An 18,454-nucleotide genomic window follows, 5' to 3' on the forward strand; every position below is an offset into this window, starting at 1 on the left:
CCCAACCCAGCATGCTTGCTTAATGGATTCGAAGTTTCTGTTTGGGGTGATAAGAATTTTTGGAAATAGACAGTGGTGATTTTTGCACAACATTGTGAATGTAATTAATGCCTCTGAATTGTTACCCTTAACAATGGTTAAAATGGCAAAATGAAACAAAAACAAAACAATCTAGCATGCTGTAACCAAAAAAACAGGGGAAAGGACCTAAATAAATTAGACAGGGTGGTCAAGGGGCACACAGATGCACAATCTGAAGATAGGAGCTGCCAAGCTGTCCATGCAGAGGGAACATTACAGACGATCATTAAGGACAAAGCCCCAAAGCCTTGCACAGTCGAAGAACAGACGGAAAGCCAATGTGACAGGCTCATGGTGATGGTGGCGGCATGGGGAGGCCATAGGGGACCAGTAGTGGTGGGAGCTGATGCTGAATAGATGGGCAACAGCCATATACAGAAGTCTGTAGCTTTGATAAAGAGTTTGTGTTTTATTTTAATGGGAGGCCCTTGGGGGTTTTAAAGAGGGCATCCGGCTGGGCGCGGTGGGTCACGCCTGTAATCCCAGCACTTTGGGAGGCTGAGGCGGGCAGATTGCCTGAGCTCAGGAGTTCAAGACCACCCTGGGCAACATGGTGAAACCCCCATCTCTACTAAAAATACAAAAATTAGCTGGGCGTGGTGGCAGGTGCCTGTAGTCTCAGCTACTCGGGAGGCTGAGGCAGGAGAATTGCTTGAATCCAGGAGGTGGAGGTTACAGTGAGCCGAAATCATGCCACTGCACTCCAGCCTGGGCCATGGAGTGAGACTCCATCTCCAATAATAATAATAATAATAATAATAATAATAATAATAACAATAATAATAAATAATAAATAAAGAGGGTGTCCATTGAGAGTTTTGGAAAGATTCTTATGGCTGCTTTGTGGATAATAAACTCTAGGAGGGCCCAAGTGGTCACAGGGAGACCATGGAGCAGGCTGGGGCAGCTCTCCTGGAACAAGCTGATAGTGGCTTAGATTTAGGCAGTTGCAATGGTGATGGAGAAAAGGAGCAAATCCAAGTTACTGGACTCAGAGATGCTGACTCATGCTAACCCTGGTTAGAGGGCCTGATGTATAAACCGGATACCAGTTGATTCATTTTTAAGGAGTGGTTTCACTGCCAGGCTGAGTGAATGAATATTGCCTCATCTGGGCTAGGACACCCTCTCCCTGCAGGCCACCCAGATAAACAGCCACAGGTGAGAAGGCTGCTGAGTGCCCCTGGAAGGTGAGCTAGAGGAGCCAGAGGGTGGTTAGGGTGTTGAAGAGCATCAGATGCTGACAGTCTGCTGGGCCAGCCCCAGCCCAGGCAAGCATCCCTGGTCTCACTGGGTCCCTTTTCCCCAGACAGAGTAAGTACGGGCGCTGTCAGCATTTACTTCTCTGGCTGACCTTTCTCTTTTCTAATCCTGTGCATTAGGCCTTTCATATGTTAGTATGTTAGTGTCATCAGTCTGGCCCTGCTGGCCTCTGTCTCTTAGAAACATCTCTTTCTCCATTTGTTGTGGGTGGACACTTCTGAACTCCCGTTCTCAGGCCCCTCCTCACTGCAGCTTCCCATTACTGCTGGTAATTATAGACCCTACGTCTCAGGCTTGTTTTATTGGGTGTATACCATGCTAAGTGCTTTTTTTTTTTTTTAAATGGAGTCTTGCTCTATTGCCAGGCTGGGGTGCAGTGGCGCGATCTCGGCTCACTGCAACCTCCGACTCCCCAGTTCAAGCCATTCTCCTGCCTCAGCCTCCCGAGTAGCTGGGATTACAGGCATGCGCCACCACGCCCAGCTAATTTTTGTGTTTTTAGTAGAGACAGGGTTTCACCATATTGGCCAGGATGGTCTCCATCTCCTGGCCTTGTGATCCGCCCACCTCGGCCTCCCAAAGTGCTGGGATTACAGGCGTGAGCCACCACACCGGGCCACTAAGGGCTTTCTCTGTGTTATTTTCCTAAATCTCCTTCACCATCCTGAGAGGGAGGGAGGAGTGTCTCTGTTTTATAAAACAGGCAACTCAGGGCCTGGCATGGTGGCTCACGCCTGTAATCCTAGCACTTTGGGAGGCCGAGGCGGGTGGATCACGAAGTCAGGAGTTCGAGACCAGCCTGGCCAAGATGGTGAAACCCCGTCTGTACTAAAAATAGAAAAATTAGCTGGCTGCGGTGGCAGTCACCTGTAATCCCAGTTACTCAGGAGGCTGAGGCAGGAGAAATTGCTTGAACCCAGGAGGCAGAGGTTGCAGTGAGCTGAGATCGCTACACTCTAGTCTGGGTGACAGAGCAAGACTCTGTCTCAAAAAAAAAAAAAAGTGGCAACTCAGGCTCAGAAAAGTGAAGTCACTTGTCTAAGGTAACAGAGTGAACAAGCATTGGCACTAGGCTTTGGATCTGAGTCTGCCTGACTCCAAAGCCTGTGCTGTGAAGCACTGAGCCACAGGACCGCCTGCTCTACCTCCCTTCAAGAGGTCCATGAATGACTGTGTGAAGTCTCTAGCCCTGGGCCTGGATGGCAGCAGCGCTTAGTGTTGGGATCTCTGTCCTTCTCCTGCACAGAGATGCTTCTGACTCTTGCAAGGCTCCCAGCCCGGTCACTCCTCCCAAGCTCCAACCAGTTCCTCCTTCCAGGCTGTTTGGTGCTCACCTTTATAGGCTTCTCACTCTGAAGTGCCAGAATGTCAAGGTCTCCTCTCTATCCCCTGCCCAACCCCCTTCTTCCCATCTCTGGGCATCTGCCCACACGGTGACTCAGCTCAAATGCTCTCCATGCATCTCCTGTCTAAATGGTCCCTTTTTTCAACACCTAATTCCACCTTCACCTCCCCACCCTGGAAGCTCCCTTTGGGAACTCCAGGCTATAGTCCGGATCACCAGGTCCCCAGACTCTGCTGAGAGGCTGAAACATACATGGCAAATCTAAATCATCTTCTGCATGAGTGTTTAGCCATCTCCTGGGTGAGCATCCTCTTCCCACACTGCAGCCAGCTCCTCGGGAACCAGCATGTGCTTCCCTCCAGGGACCACTACAGTGCCTGGCCTGGCCTAGCCGCACAGCAGGCTCCATCAGTCTGTGCTCACCTGGGCCTGGGCGGAACCATGCCCACGTGACGGGCTATGTCAGAAGCCAGGGCCACCTAGGCTCCCTTTCTGTGGCCTAGTGAGAGAACCATGGTGTTATCCTTGGATTTGTGAAATAAAGATTTCATCATAGATTTTTTTTTAAAGATGTTATTTTTGATTTATAAATTTTTAAAAGGTTTAAACAGATTTTATCTCCTTCTCATACGGCCATACCAAGCCATGTGCCTCAGAAAAAATTCTTTTTTGACCTCTAACTTAAACTCATTCAAGGAATCTGCAAGTATAGTAGCAAAACCGAGAACTACAGTTAAACAGAAGAAAAAATAATAATCTGTCTTCCTGCCACCCAGAAATAACTATAGTTAATACTTTGCTGAATTTTCTGTATCTGTGCATGTGTATTCATTAACATAGAGCTAATCTGTACAAACTGTTGTGTATCATGCTTTTTTACTCAAATCTTTTCCATGATTTTTTACATTTTTTTCTTTAACTCTCTAGAGTGGATAAGCCATCATTTCTCTCACTAGCCCCTGGCCATAGAATGCAGAGGTGGCTCCTGCCACGTCCTTGGTGTCCAGCCTGAGCCTGAGTACTTTCTTCTTTGGGGGGTTCTGTTGGGGTTTGCTTGAGGCAGCCAAGTACAGTGGAGAGAAGGCAGACCTAGAGTTAGGATCTGGGGAGTCTGGAGGCTGGGGAGGGAGGAGAGTGGGCGGAAGAACCAGGGAAACCTGGTTTCTGAGGAAATGACTGTCAGTCGTCTTTTTTGCTCACTGGGTCTCACCTGTAAAGGAAGAGGAGTAGATTGAATTATCTCAAAAGGCATCCAGCTCCTCTCCTCTGTCGTTCTGGGAGCGCCAGGCATTTGCTGCCAGCGGGCTCTGCTGGAGACCCAGGCAAAAGAAGACTGGGATATTTATTTAAGGTTGCTTTCCTGGATATTTCAAGAAACCTCAGGCCCAGGAAAAGTTCCGAGAGTGTGAGCTGAAATCAGACTGAGGCCATCGCAGGGGGAGGAGTGGAAGTGTCTCCTGGCTGTCTGGGCCCACGAGGGGTCAAGTGGATTCTGCATCTCACAGCAGAAAACACACAGATGAGTCTGTGATGCTTTTTTTTTTTTTTTCTTTTTAAGCAAAATTAAGTAGGCAGTTATTTTAAGGGTTCTTGCCTATAGGCTTTATCTGGCATTATGACCAGTATCCTTAAGTGCAGGCTCAGAAAAGATCCTGAGCCCGGTGCACCGGTATCATTTGGACCCTTCCAAGGCCGTGGGCTCCCCTAGAGCAGCTCTCATTGCTTTGTATCCTGGCCTGGAGTCAGCACTCATGGTCCCATAAGTGACAGAGAGCCTTTATTTAACTATGGCTTTAAGTTATACCCGTAAAGCACAGAGTAGTGGCTTGAGTGGAAAGCATTTCTGGGTGGGGAGGAGGTGATGGGGACCCAGGCCTTCCCTTCCTCCTCATCTTCCTTCTTAATAGCAGCATCAGTAACAACAGACCCTCTCATTTGTACTCCACGTAAAAAGACTTTCCACCATTATCCACTCTGTGGGGGGCTGAGGATGTTCAGGGCCCCAGAGCTCTCCTGTGCCTGAGTGGGATGCTCAGGGTCCCTGGCTTTCTATCCAGTGCTCTTGGCTTTGGGCTGGGCTGATGCCCACTGAGATGCAGGGAGAAAAACTGAAAAATGAAAAGGAAGTGTGGGGCGGGGGACCTGGAGCACGTGGCTAGCCCAGGGTGGATGCTGTGTCTGTCTGTCTGTCTGTCTATCAGAGGCCTCCACGATGGATGGTGCAGGGGAGAGGGCGTGCCAGTCTAGCCTGAATCTCTCTCATGTAATATGATAGATTTAGAGGAAGGGCCTGGACTCAGGGGTGAGGGTTCCTGCTCATTTCTCTATTTCCCTGGTTTTAGCTTCAAAGCTTTTTTTTGAGGATCTGTTGATTGGGGGCAGGAATGGGTGCATCTGATGCCCCTCCGCCACCCTACCTTTCTAAAAAGCCAACTTGTACATTTAAAAAAGTACATATGTATATTTTATTTATTTATTTTAATTTAATTTTATTTTTTTGAGATGGAGTCTCACTCTATCATCCAGGCTGGAGTGCAGTGGCTCAGTGAAACCTCTGCCTCCTGCGTTCAAGCGATTCTCCTGCTTCAGCCTCCCCAGTAGCTGGAATTACAGGCATGCATCACCACATCCAGCTAATTTTTGTATTTTTAGTAGAGACGGGGTTTCACCATGTTGGCCAGGCTAGTCTCGAACTCCTGACCTCAGGTGATCCGCCTGCCTCGGCTTCCCAAAATGCTGGGATTATAGGCATGAGCCACTGCTCCCGGCCTATGTATGCATATTTTAAAAGATAAAAGTAGTTCCAAAACATATAAAGTAAAAAGTGAAGTTTTCTCTCTTATGTCACCCGGTTCCCAAGGATCTCTTTCATTTTCCTTTACCCACTTCTGCCTTACCAACCTCTCTTCACATTGGTAAGTATCCTTTCAGACCTTTTACTAAATGTGTGCAAACACAAACATACGTTGTTGAGGTTACTGTTTTGTTTTTCTTTTTTCTTTGTTTTTTTTTTGGAGAAGGAGTCTCACATTGTTGCTCAGGCTAGAGTGCAGTGGTGCAATCTCAGCTCACTGCAACCTCCGCCTCCCAGGTTCAAGCGATTCTCCTGCCTCAGCCTCCTGAGTAGCTAGGATTACAGAAGTGTGCCACCACACCTGGCTAATTTTTGTATTTTTAGTAGAGACGAGGTTTCACCATGTTGGCCAGGTTGTCTTGAACTGCCGACCTCAGGTGATCCGCCCTCCCCGGCCTCCCAAAGTGCTGGGATTACAAGCATGAGCCACCGCGCCTGGCCTGTTTTGTTTTTCAAATATAAAAATGAGACCATGCCATTCTCTCTCTCTCTCTCTTTCTCTCCCTGTAACTTGCCTATTCCAGCAAAATAGCTGGACAGTGGGTCCTTGACTCTCTGAAATCTCCTCATTTACTGCTGAAAGGGGAAAATGACAAGCATAGTTTATCCCAGAAAGCATTTCTCTACGTTGCTCATGTTTTGGATGAGTCTGAGAGAGGTGAAGTGACTGCCACATTTGTGGCCAACTCGGGGACTGAGCCTGTTCTTTTGACTTTTACATCGTCAAGGCTGCGCATTTTTAGGTTTGTTTTGTTTCAAGTTTCTTCCTGTCATTCTCTTTTTGGATCTATTCTGTGAAGTTAGCAGGGCAGGAATTTTTGAAGCTTGGGGCATGAAGAGGTGTGTCCAGCTTCAGCACTGGAAAGGTCTGGAACCCAGGGTTCTTTTAGTTAAATTCTGTGCATCCAGCTTTGCCGAGGGTCTACCAAGAGCCAGGTGAGGTGGCTGGAGAGACAGCCTGGCTTGGGCCCTGCCTGGAGGCGGTCACTGGTGGCCCCGTGTGCTCCTGGCAGAGCAGGGCTCCCTGAAAGGACGCATCATCCCTATGAAAGGCCCAGAGATTTGAGTCCCTGAAGAGCTGTAGACACAGGGTGGGAGGGGTGCCTGTGACCTCGGCCACTAACCCCTCACCTCCCATGACCCTCCCTCCTCCCCACTTCCTCTGTCTCTTCCTCCCTCCTCCCTTTGCCCTGTGACTCTTTGTCCGTTTGCCTCCATCTGTCTCTCTCTGCATGTGGTTCCTGCCCCTCTCGCTGTCATACCATTGCTGTCCCTCCCTGTCACATGATCTCCTTCATGCCAATGCAGGCGTGCTGGTCACCATGACAACAGAGACGGGCCCCGACTCTGAGGTGAAGAAAGCTCAGGAGGAGGCCCCGCAGCAGCCCGAGGCCGCCGCCGCTGTGGCCACCCCTGTGACCCCTGCAGGCCACGGCCACCCAGAGGCCAACTCCAATGAGAAGCATCCATCCCAGCAGGACACGCGGCCTGCTGAACAGGTGTGTGTCCGAGAGCATGGGTGTACCTTTCCTGCCCAGACCGTCCTCCAGGTCCAGTTCTTAGGGCTCCAGTGTTTTTTCCGGAGGGAGGAAAGAAGGAAACTAAGATTTATTAGTGACCCGTTACATGCCAAGCACTGTGCTGGGAGCATTGTAGTTATTTTATTTTCTTTTTTGAGACAGGTCTCACTCTGTTGCCCAGGCTGGAGTGCAGCCTCAATCTCCCAGGCTCAAGCAATCCTCCCGCCTCAGCCTCCTGAGTAGCAGGAGGTGTGCACCATCACACCTGGCTAATTGTTTTAACTTTCTTTTTTTTTTAATTGAGTTGGAGTCTCGCCCTGTCACCCAGGCTGGAGTGCAGTGGTGCCACTGCACTGTTGGCTCACTGCGACCTCTGCCACCCGGGTTCAAGCAATTCTCCTGCCTCAACCTCCTTAGTAACTGGGATTACAACTGGGATTACAGGCCACACGCCTGGCTAATTTTTGTATTTTTAGTAGAGACAGAGTCTCACCATATTGGCCAGGCTGGTCTCAAACTCCTGAGCTCAGGTGATCCACCTGCCTTGGACTCCCAAAGTGCTGGGATTACAGGTGTGAGCCACCACGCCTGGCCATAATTTTTTTTTTTTTTAACTTTCAGTAGAGATGAGGTCTCACTATGCTGCCTAGACTGGTCTCAAACTCCTGGGCTCAAGAGATCCTCCCACCTTGGCCTCCCAAAATGCTGGGATTACAGGTGTGAGCCACCATGCTTGGCCCATTGTGGTCATTTTAAAATTTTATTCTCTCAGACTAAAGAGGGTAGCTACTAACTCCCCCATTTTACACTTGGGGAAACTGAGCACCAGCAAGATAAAATGAGTTATCCAAAGTCACATTGCCATAAAGTAACAGAGGTGAAGACAAATCTAGATCTGATTTTGAAGCCTGAGTTCTTTCCATTTATTTTCGTACCCCTGAACCTGTCTGTTCTAGCTTGGCCAGCCCCATGTAACCCCAGAGCAAAACTCATTGCCCTAAAGCTACAACAGACTCACCTCATCATCTGATTAACACCTTCCTTAATTCACGACAGGCCTGGAGGGGACAGGGACTTGGCCAAGATCACTGAGGGCATCAGCAGTGGAGTTAGGACCCAGGGCGGGCGGCGGTGGGGCAGGTCTCTGGCCTTTCTCCTCTCCTTTAACTCAGCCCACAGCTCCCAGACTCCTGCTAGATCCAGTGACAGACAAAAAGAAGGAGACCAGATGGATGCTGTGATGAGTCATGTGCTGCTCTAGGGAGACAGGGCAGCTCTGGCCACTGGCTTTGGTTTCATGGGATGCTCCTGCCTCAGAGGATGCCTATGGCAGCAGTAGCCTGCAGGGAAGATGGGGACCCCTCACACGAGGCCACCCATTGTGCATGGAAGCCCTGGCTCTCCTGTACACACCAGCCATAGACCTTAGTTGCCTTGTGGGTCTCAGATGGCAGCAACTTTCATTCTGGGGTCTGTCTTGGCCCCAGATGCCTCCATATTGCTTCTTACTTATATGAAAGGCCATGGCTTAAAACTCACTGAGCAAACTATTCCCTTGCTTGGTCCTGCAGAGCCTAGACATGGAGGAGAAGGACTACAGTGAGGCCGATGGCCTGTCGGAGAGGACCACGCCCAGCAAGGCCCAGAAATCGCCCCAGAAGATTGCCAAGAAATACAAGAGTGCCATCTGCCGGGTCACTCTGCTTGATGCCTCGGAGTATGAGTGTGAGGTGGAGGTAGGGGAGCACTGAGTGCCATATGTCCCGTCCCCTGTCGGCCAGCCTCAGGTCCAGGGCAGGCTCCTGTGTGTACCTAGCCTGGGCCAAACCAGAGGAGTCCCGGACCAGCCACAGTGTCCAGAGAGATGACCTGGCTCAGAGCTCCTTTGTACAGATGGTGGCACTGAAGCCTGGAGAGAGTGGTTATGATTGCAAATAGAATTAGACGAGGTACAGGGCTGGCACCAGGGGAAGATTTTGCAGGGTGACTATACCTTGGCAAGGATGCCACCATGTAAGGGCTGATCTACAAACAGTAGACCTGGGAACTGGGCTCCCCTATTCACCCAGGAGAGACTGACATTTAAATTAGAATCATTTTTATATACAGGGTGGAGAGAGGGCTCCTCCCTTCCTAGTGAATATCCCTGTCCAGGGCACCATCTCAAGTCTCCAGGACAAACTAGTCACCTGAGGGTTCTATGGCAAGCCCATCACCCCGTCACAGGGAGGCGGCCCATTGGGAAGATGTCACCCAGGCCGTGTAGAAACCCTGTGGTATGGCCCTGCCCCATGGTGGTGACACAGCAGATGCCTCCTTCTGGGGTTGGCCCTCCTGGCTTCACATTTAGGTCTCCTTTTCCTGTATAGGTTCTGACTCCCGCCCTAATTCTGAGCTCTCGCTTGCCCCCTCTGTGAGCCCTTAGAGGTTCTACCCCTGCCGAGGCAGCATTCCTGGCCCTTCTCCACATGTGTGAAAGGGCTCAGAGGGTGTCCTTGCTACTGAGATTAATAGGAGCTGCGCCCTTTTCTCTCCCAAGCCCTGATTTTAGGGATGTGACTTACTCCTGAGCCCTGGGAAGCTGAGACCCTCTTCTCTACAGGGTTTTGTTTTGTTTTGTTTTTATGTGCATGTATTTTTTCTTTTTTCTTTTTTTTGTTGAGACAGAGTCTTGCTCTGTTGCCCAGGCTGGAGTGCAGTGGTGCGATCTCAGCTCCCTACAACCTCGATCTCCCAGGTTCAAGCAGTTCTCCTGCTTCAGCCTCCTGAATAGCTGGGATTACAAGTGCCCGCCACCATACTCAGCTAATTTTTGTATTTTTAGTAGAGACAGGGTTTCACCATGTTGCCCAGGCTGGTCTCAAACTCCTGGCCTCAAGTGATCTGCCTGCCTTGGCCTCCCAAAGTGCTGGGATTACAGGCATGAGCCACTGCGCCCGACTGTGTATGTATTTTGTATATAGAAAGATTTCACCTTCCCTGCTCCTGGGACAAAGGAAAGGGCTGTCTTCTGTGTCCTCTCTCCTACCTTGATGGGCCCCAAGATGCCATTTCTGCCTGTCCTAGAAGTGCACAAAGTGTTTGACTGAGGCCAGGTCCTCTCTCTCTGATGATCTCCAGGTTCAGGAATTCCTTGTCAGGCTTGGTCATGAGGGCCCAGCCAGACCTTACAGGGGTCTCACTCCCTCTCTAGAGTCCCTGCCTCTTTGGGTGGTGACTGCCTCCTGTTCCCCTGCCACGCGATCCCCTTATTGGTGCTCATCTTTACCTCTGTGGATCTGGAGTGCCCAGTCGGGTTCTTGGCTTCATCATTCTGAATGGTGGTTCAGAGAGGCCCAAGCCTAGCTCTACAGGAGTGGGAGGAACCTACCCAGCCTTAACAATGGTACTTCCAGCAGAAGCTGATGGAGGCCCCATGAGCCTCTGTGAAACCTCACTGGCTGTGGGGAAGGGAGTGGTGGGCTAGCCTGGGCTACCCTGGATTTCACTTAGGGAAGGGAGGGTCACACTGCGACCCTGAGTCCCAAGCCTTCCCCTTCTCCCCCTGCCCGCTTCTGTCATATTCCAGGGGCGGCTTCTTTTCCTCTCACACCCACAGCTTAGGACTTGGTTTTCTGCTCCTTCAGTCTAAGTTAGCCTCCTTCTCCTAATCACTAAAAAGGAAGGAGAAAGCCATCACTTCCTATGCCTTCCACTTCAGCTTCTCCCTAAGCAAGCTCAAGGTCCAGAAACCCCCACCAGAACTTGGAAGAAGGCCATCAAGGAGCTGGCCATTGTCACCCCCAGGATCCCTTAGGACTCAGAGGGCAGAGCCAAGTGTGGCAGGAGCACTGCATTCCTGTCCAGACGCCGAAAGGCCCTTGGGGTTTTTGAGTTGTCCTGGTGGAGCCTAGGGTATCTCCCAGCCTCGCCCCGGGGTGTGCTTCAGCCTCACAGCTGCTCTGCTTCCCTCCTTAGAAACATGGCCGGGGCCAGGTGCTGTTTGACCTGGTTTGTGAACACCTCAACCTCCTAGAGAAGGACTACTTTGGCCTGACCTTCTGTGATGCCGACAGCCAGAAGGTAACTGGGCTAGGGAGCAGGGTGGGACCTGCTCTTCGGTTAGGCTCCTGTAATCCTGGCCACCCCCCATAGCATCCATTAGTGCTCAAATCATTAAGCATCTTCTGTTTGCATGTCCCCAAGGCTCAACCAGCCCTATCCACCTGCAGTTCCCTGTCTCAGCCATTTCTTGGTGACATACAGGTCACCCCCAGATGAGAATTTGGAGAGCCCTGGTCTGGCTGCTAGAGTTGCTGGGGGAGCTGAGGAGCTCCCTGCTAGAGCCTCTCCCCTACCCTTGGGAGGCTCTGAGTTTCCTTCTTCCTGCCAGTCCCATTGCAGGTGCATCACCTGCTCACTGGGACTGCCTCAGGGCAGTGGCAGCTCTGGGGCACTGGGTCCAAGCCTGGTGGTGAATCCTGGCCCCATTCCCCTCACCCCCTAGTCCCAAGGAAAAGGAACCAAGAGGCTTAGCCAAGGAAGGGCGTTCCCCACAAGGGGAACTGACCGGCCATTTCAGGATATTTCTCTCTCCCAGCCCAGTCAGGTCCTTTCCTGTGTCTTCACTCTGAAGATCTCTATCTTTTCTTTTAGAACTGGCTGGACCCCTCCAAGGAGATCAAGAAGCAGATCCGGAGTGAGTGGCTTGTTGTGTTTGGGGAGATGGGTGGGTGAGGGGATTCCAGGCCATGAGAGCCCCCCTTGTACTGCTCTCTCCTTCTTTGGAAAGTGCATTTCAGGCCAGGCGTTGTGGCTCACCCCTGTAATCCCAACACTGCGAGGCTGAGGCGGGTGGATCACTTGAGGTCAGGAGTTCGAGACCATCCTGGCCAACATGGGAAAAGCCTGTCCTTACTAAAAAAAAAATACAAAAATTAGCTGGGCGTGGTAGGTGCTTGTAATCCCAGCTACTTGGGAAGCTGAGGCACTGGGACTGCCTCAAATGATTCCCTTGGACCCAGGAGGCAGAGGTTGCAGTGAGCTGAGATCATGCCACTGCAGTCCAGCCTGGGCAACAGAGCAAAATGTCATCTCAAAAAAAGAAAAAAAAAAAAGAGAAAATGCATTCAGATCCATGAGTCCATGTACTCCACATGGCAGATCTTGGGAGAAGCCAGAGTGGGAAGGACAAGTCTAAGGCCCACAGAAGAGAAATGACATGCAGAGTCACACAGCAAGTTAGCAGAGGAATCATAAATACATTCAGGATGTCAGCTCTAGAAGGGACCTGCAGAGCCATCTAGGACAAAGGACAAGCAGATGGACTGGAAACAGCCACCCTTCTGTCCAGGAATGGTGTAGTCTTCAGTAAGCAACGACCCTTTCCTCAGAGGCCCAGAGAGAGGCAGTTATTACCTAAGGTCACAGAGCCAAATGTTGGCTGAGCCAGGTCTTGAGCCCTGGTCTTCCAACACCATCCTGTGCTCTTTTCAAGGCCTGGGGTGAAGGCAGATCAGCAGGCCAACAACCTGTCCTTTCTGGCCCAGAGAGAGAAAGCATGTCGGGAAGGGATGGGGCAGCTCCCAAATGGCAGAAGGGGGTGGTAGGTGGCCTCAGCAAGGCAGCCTGGGCAGTTGGAGACCTGGGGCCTCGAGGCGGAGATGCCTCCACCCAGGGCCCCTCCCCCTTGGCTGTGGTTGGTCTCTCCTGAACTCCCTGGTCCCCTGGCTGGAAAGCTGTAGCTGAGCCTGTTGCCATGACAGCGGGCAGCTGGGCCCAGGGATGCCAGCTGACTCTGCAGGAGGGGGCTTGAGGAATTCTTCCTGTAGGTTCTGTCAGTTGGAGACAAAGAGGCAGGCACACAGACAGAGTGTACTCCTCGGGGGGCTGACAGATCCTCCACCTGGGCTTCAGGCTGTCCCCCAGGAGCCCCAGCCTGGCTGGGAGGCCTGTCTCTCATGACTAAAGGGATCGGAACACATACAGGCAGCCGAGTGTGTGATGTTTGGTCAGGACCAGGAGCTTGGGAAAGACAGGTGGCTGGACCAAATAGTCAGGTCTCAGCATCCCTCCCAGAGGTGGCCTGCAGCCCCTGCCAGCACAGCCCAGGCCTGGTGGATGTAACTCCTTGTAGCCATCCCAAGTCATCGAGTAATAGTCTTGATCCCTAGCAAGTACCTTATCCAGGAGAGCCACAGTCTCTGCCTCTACCCCTGTAACTTCCAGTCATTTATCCTCATCCTACCTTCTGGTGCCCCAGTGGAGCAATTTTTTGCCCTCTGTGACAGCACCTCAGCCTTCTGAAGGTGGCGCCATTGGTCCTTGTGGCCTGAGCTTCAGAGTTGGGTGTATCTCCTCCCAAACCTCAGTGCACCTGGGGCAAGGTAGGGCAAAGTAGGGTACCTGGGACAAGCTCTCCACCTCTCTGGGCCCCTGCTTCTCCTTGGCCAGTGGATTAGTAGTTCCTGCCTCATGAAGTGGGGGTGACAGTTCAATGACATATGTATGGACAGCACCAAGCACATAGTAGGTGCTCAGTAGCTGTTTTCTTCTTGCTTCCCTGAGGCAATCTGGTGTGATGGTTAAGCAGACAGACACTGAAGCCAGACTGCCTGGTTTTGAATGTTAACTCCATCTGCTTCTTGTGTTGACTGTGCCTTGGTTTCCTCTTCTGTAAAGCAGGGTAATGCTAGTACTTATATTTACATTGTTGTGAGGGTTAAATGAGTATTACATGTAGAATGGTGCCTGCACACAGTAGCACCCAGTATGTATTAGCTATTATTTATTATTATTATTATTGATTATTACCATTATTATTCCTGAGGTAGGAATTCCTGAGACCATTGTTATTCCTTGAAGCTGCTCTTTCCAAGGAGTCGGTGTGGTCAGGAGCCTGGGCTCTGGGGCCAGATGGCCAGAGTTAGGATCCCCATTCTCTACCACTGACTAGCTGAGTGACCCTGAGAGAGTGACTTAACCTCTCAGAATTCATCTATAAAAAAGAAAGTCAACTTCAGGATGATTATGAAGATCAAACCCCTGTACATGTGCATAAAGTTCTTAGCAAGCACAGTGACTGGCATCTAGTAAGAGTTTGAGATGTGACATCTGTATGGTGCAGATGGTAGTTACCGCAGAGACAAGGATGGTAGTGACGATGTGGCCTCCAGCAGTCCATGACCACAGCCCTGCCATGGATGGGCCTCGCTTTCTCACTTTGTCAGGGGCCATTTTGAGCCTGGAACCTGAAATGTCCCAGGGGTGGTCTGACCATTGTTGTGGATATGTAGACTTTCGCTAATTTTGTCCAGTACCTCATATCTACCTGCCTTCATCCCCTCTCAAGTGGCCACCCCTTCTCTGGGCTTGCAGAGCTTGCTTCTAGCTATAACCTCAGCCTTTATTCCCCTGTGTATCTTCTTAGATGTGTACCACTGATTTTTCACATCTAAGTGTGGAGGTTAGCATTATCCCCCTAAAATATCCCTTTGTTACATTTAGCCCATTATATTTACATTTTAGGTCTTGTTTATAATCCAATCCTGTCATCTGAGATGGAGTCAACATGATACAGGGCAGAGTTTTCCAACATGTGTTCTGAAAAACATTAATCTTTTAGGATGCTGTGTGAAAAATGGATACAACAAATCAAATCATTTTTGGAAATTCTTGAATGCATGTTCCCCTCAGAGAGTTGCAATGCACAGTAGCAGGGTGAGAGCTCTGACAAATCCAAATTTAGGAAACCTGTTTAATATATTATCTAGACTTTTTTCTTATCATTAACATCCTGCGACCCAGACTACAGTGTAGACCAAGGAGCCAGGTGGCCTGGGTTTGAACCCCAGCATTGCCACTTCCAAGCGGGGTGACCTTGGGCTGACTAATTTACTGTCTGGGCCTCAGTGTCTTCATCTATAAAATGGGGCTAATCATAGGACTTACTCATGGGGTTATGGTGAGGTTTACTGAAGTAATGTTTGTAAAGCAATTAACGGTGTGCCTGGCATGCAGCGTCAGTTGTCTTTCTTTCTACCTTCCTTCCTACTGCTAGCTCACAAGTCTCTTAACTTGGGCCTCAGTTTGCTAATCTGTCAAATGGGAATAATGTTCCTGCCTTCCTGATTGGATTGTCCTGAGATTATAGATAGGAGACAACTTTGAAAAACTGCCCATAGGATGGTGTATCTGGACCACTGATACAGGCCTCGCTGATCTCTCTCCCATCTCCTCTCAGGTAGCCCCTGGAATTTTGCCTTCACAGTCAAGTTCTACCCACCTGATCCTGCCCAGCTGACAGAAGACATCACAAGGTGAGGGCTGTGGAGGGAGAGACAGGTGTGCTGGCTGTGTGGGACTATGGATGAGGGCCCCTGGCCCTGGGGACACAGGCAGTATGTGACAGCAGCTGCAAATGCAGTCGCCTACTGAGGTCAGGCAGACAGCATCATACACAGGAAGCTGACTCATTGTACGAAACACAGTGATGCAAGCACAGTGGTCAGTGGCAGCTGACCCTTGACGTCAGAGAAGGAGGTATCACAGGGAACTGTGGGGCCCCTTGTAGATTTAAGAGGACAGAAACCACCTAAAACAGTTGCTGTTCCCCTCCGAGCCATCGCTCTTATGTAGGAATTGGGCCTGATTGTTGAAATGAACCTAGAGATTAAAGAATAAAAACCACAGTTCTAAATGTTGGCAACAAATGCAAACTTTAAAAAAACATAGCATGGGCCATCTCTGGGTGGGACATACCAGACCCATGTGAAGGCTGCTGTGCTGGGTGAGCCACCAGTTTGCAGCTTTGGGAATATGGAGGGAGTAGAATGGGATGCCTTCGAATGTAGGACTTTGGTCTGCATGCCACTCTGTGCACACGTCAGGCACGTGGAAGTCAAGTGGGGCTTGGGACTCCCCACAGAGAAAATCCTGGACTGTTGGGGCAGGCGTGGACTGTGTGTGCAGTCTCGTTGTGCCTCAGGGCCAGTAGATAACATGGCCTGAAGATTGGAAATGAGTGCAAAGCATCCTTCAGGATGGGAGCTTCCGTGGGGTTATCCCATTTCTGGAAACCAGAACAGGGGGAAGCCCTTCTCTTAAGCCCTTTCCAAAGAGATAGTCTCACTTCATGATATCCTGGGGCTGTGTCATCCAGGTGATGGGCCTTATACTCCCAACATAAAATATGGGCTTGGAGTTCCCCTGCAGCAAGGGAAGGGCTCCTAAGCCAGCCCCTCTCTCCCATTGGGTCCCTCCTTCATCTTCATGTTGATTGCCTGTTTGCCAGGCCATCGACCAAGGTCAAGGTGCTGACTCTGGCCTTGGGAGATAAGACAGATGTTCCTGGAACAGATCAGTCCTGGGCTTTGGTGTCATTAGTCCTAGTTCTGAGCCCTGAGGTCAGGTGCGGGCTAATGTGGCAGCAGCAGGATCTGAAACTCCATTCCCAAGTGGACTGTTAGGTTAGGCCAGCACAACCTCAATCCCCCTGGTCTTCCCTACTGATACCTCTCCTGTTTGTGCCAGACCCTGGGCACTGTGCTTCCAGGGACACCAGGAAGGAAGTTAGGACTGCCTAGCACAGATGGCCTCAGGAGATGGGTGCTATAGCAGCTGATTTCGCCAAAAATAGTTAGGCCCGAAATAAACTGGTCAAAATGACAAATTGACTGAAATGAAAGATTGGTCAGAATATTTGGCAGTGATTTCTGAATTTTGAGACTTTTGAACAGAATGCCCATAAGCCCGTACTCGATGCCCGTGATGTTTGAGCTGCTACTGATTCTGAGTCTATGCCTTGGCCCTGCGCACACACTGAGGCTGCACATACTTTTTGCCAGGACTTCAGTTCTGACTGTGGAATAATGTCACCAAGTAGTAAGAATTATATTAAGTAAAAGATACTTAAAAGAAAAAAGCCCAGATGTGGTGGCTCACGCCTGTAATCCCAGCACTTTGGGAGACAATGGCAGGAAGATTGCTTGAGACCAGGAGTTTGAGACCAGTCTGGGCAACATGGCGAAACCCTGTCTCCACAAAAAATACAAAAATTAGCTGGGCGTGGTGGCATGTGGCTGTAATCCCAGCTACTCAGGAGGCTGAGACAGGAGAATCGCTTGAACCTGAGAGGCAGAGGTTGCAGTGAGCTGAGATCGCGCCACTGCACTCCAGCCTGGGTGACAGAGTGAGACTCCATCTCAAAAAAAGAAAAAAAGAAAAAAAAAAAAGAAAAAGAAATAGGCAGTTGAAAAAAAATGGTGAAACGTAACAAAAATGGACAGGGAGGCATCGTTGGCTAAAAATGAAACTTTTTTTTAATACATAGTAACCAAAACAGCAATAAAAATGGTTTTAAATGGTTCTAAAATTGTAAAATCGTCCAAGTGTGCATAAAAGTTATAAAAAATCATGGCCTGGTAGTTGGAAATGTTTCTTTAAACCAATTTGTTTTCAGACAATTTACTTAGAGCTGGAGGCAAAATAAGAAAGTTTTGGGAAAGCATTGGCAAGCAGGTTCATCTGGGACATGGAATACAATGTGGAAGTTAAAATGAATGGGGTAGAGTCACATGTGCTGACATGGGGGGGCTCTAAGGCCGAGGTATGAAAAAGTGAGCTGTTAGAATCAGAGACAGCATTTGATGCCATTTACAGGTAAGAAACACCCATAAATCAAAACATACATTTCTGGTCATCAAGAGGAAATTTAGAGTCACCTCTAAAGTGTGAATTTTTCCACAACATGAATACAGTATATTACTTGTATAATTAAAACTACACAACATTTTGTAATGGCCAAACCAGCAAAGTAGTCCTATTTAGCTTGAAATTGAGTTAGAAATTGAAAATGCTCTCGTAATAGAAAACAAATCCCTCAGATTTAGAAATGCACAAAAATGCTTAAAGTCATGTGAAATGTTGCAAAACCATCTCATGAGACCATACCCAGATTGTCAATATATGAAGCGCCAATGTCTACAAACATGCTTTTCTGCTGAGCTGTGTTCTATTTGGTTCTGATGGACAGCTGTGCTTGGGGGATCTAGGGAGGAGTAGGGCCCTGTGCCCATGCTGACTCTCCCCTATCTCCAGATACTACCTGTGCCTGCAGCTGCGGGCAGACATCATCACGGGCCGGCTGCCGTGCTCCTTTGTCACGCATGCCCTACTGGGCTCCTACGCTGTGCAGGCTGAGCTGGGCGACTATGATGCTGAGGAGCATGTGGGCAACTATGTCAGCGAGCTCCGCTTCGCCCCTAACCAGACCCGGGAGCTGGAGGAGAGGATCATGGAGCTGCATAAGACATATAGGTAAGAGGGTGCCAGCCAGGGCCTTCCGTGGCCCCTTGGCCAGTGGGAGCTTTCCTTGCAGGCCTGAATGTCCTAGGCCGTCGCATACTGTGCTGT

At 49.9% G+C, this 18,454-nt stretch overlaps 1 protein-coding gene across 50 annotated transcripts in view; it reads left to right on the forward strand.

Annotated features, from left to right (window-relative positions):
- EPB41L1 (erythrocyte membrane protein band 4.1 like 1) overlaps nt 1-18,454 on the forward strand; it is a 137,241-nt gene that overhangs the window by 73,642 nt on the left and 45,145 nt on the right. For all 50 annotated transcript variants that reach the window (NM_001133828.2, XM_054541530.2, XM_063720469.1 and 47 more), the window contains 6 exon segments: nt 6,852-7,042; nt 8,635-8,799; nt 11,021-11,125; nt 11,699-11,741; nt 15,285-15,360; nt 18,140-18,358. In NM_001133828.2, the coding sequence (NP_001127300.2) occupies nt 6,866-7,042; nt 8,635-8,799; nt 11,021-11,125; nt 11,699-11,741; nt 15,285-15,360; nt 18,140-18,358 (785 nt within the window). In that variant the 5' untranslated portion in view covers nt 6,852-6,865.

Source organism: Pongo abelii, chromosome 21 (genome assembly GCF_028885655.2).
Source record: "Pongo abelii isolate AG06213 chromosome 21, NHGRI_mPonAbe1-v2.0_pri, whole genome shotgun sequence".
Lineage (NCBI taxonomy): Eukaryota > Metazoa > Chordata > Mammalia > Primates > Hominidae > Pongo > Pongo abelii.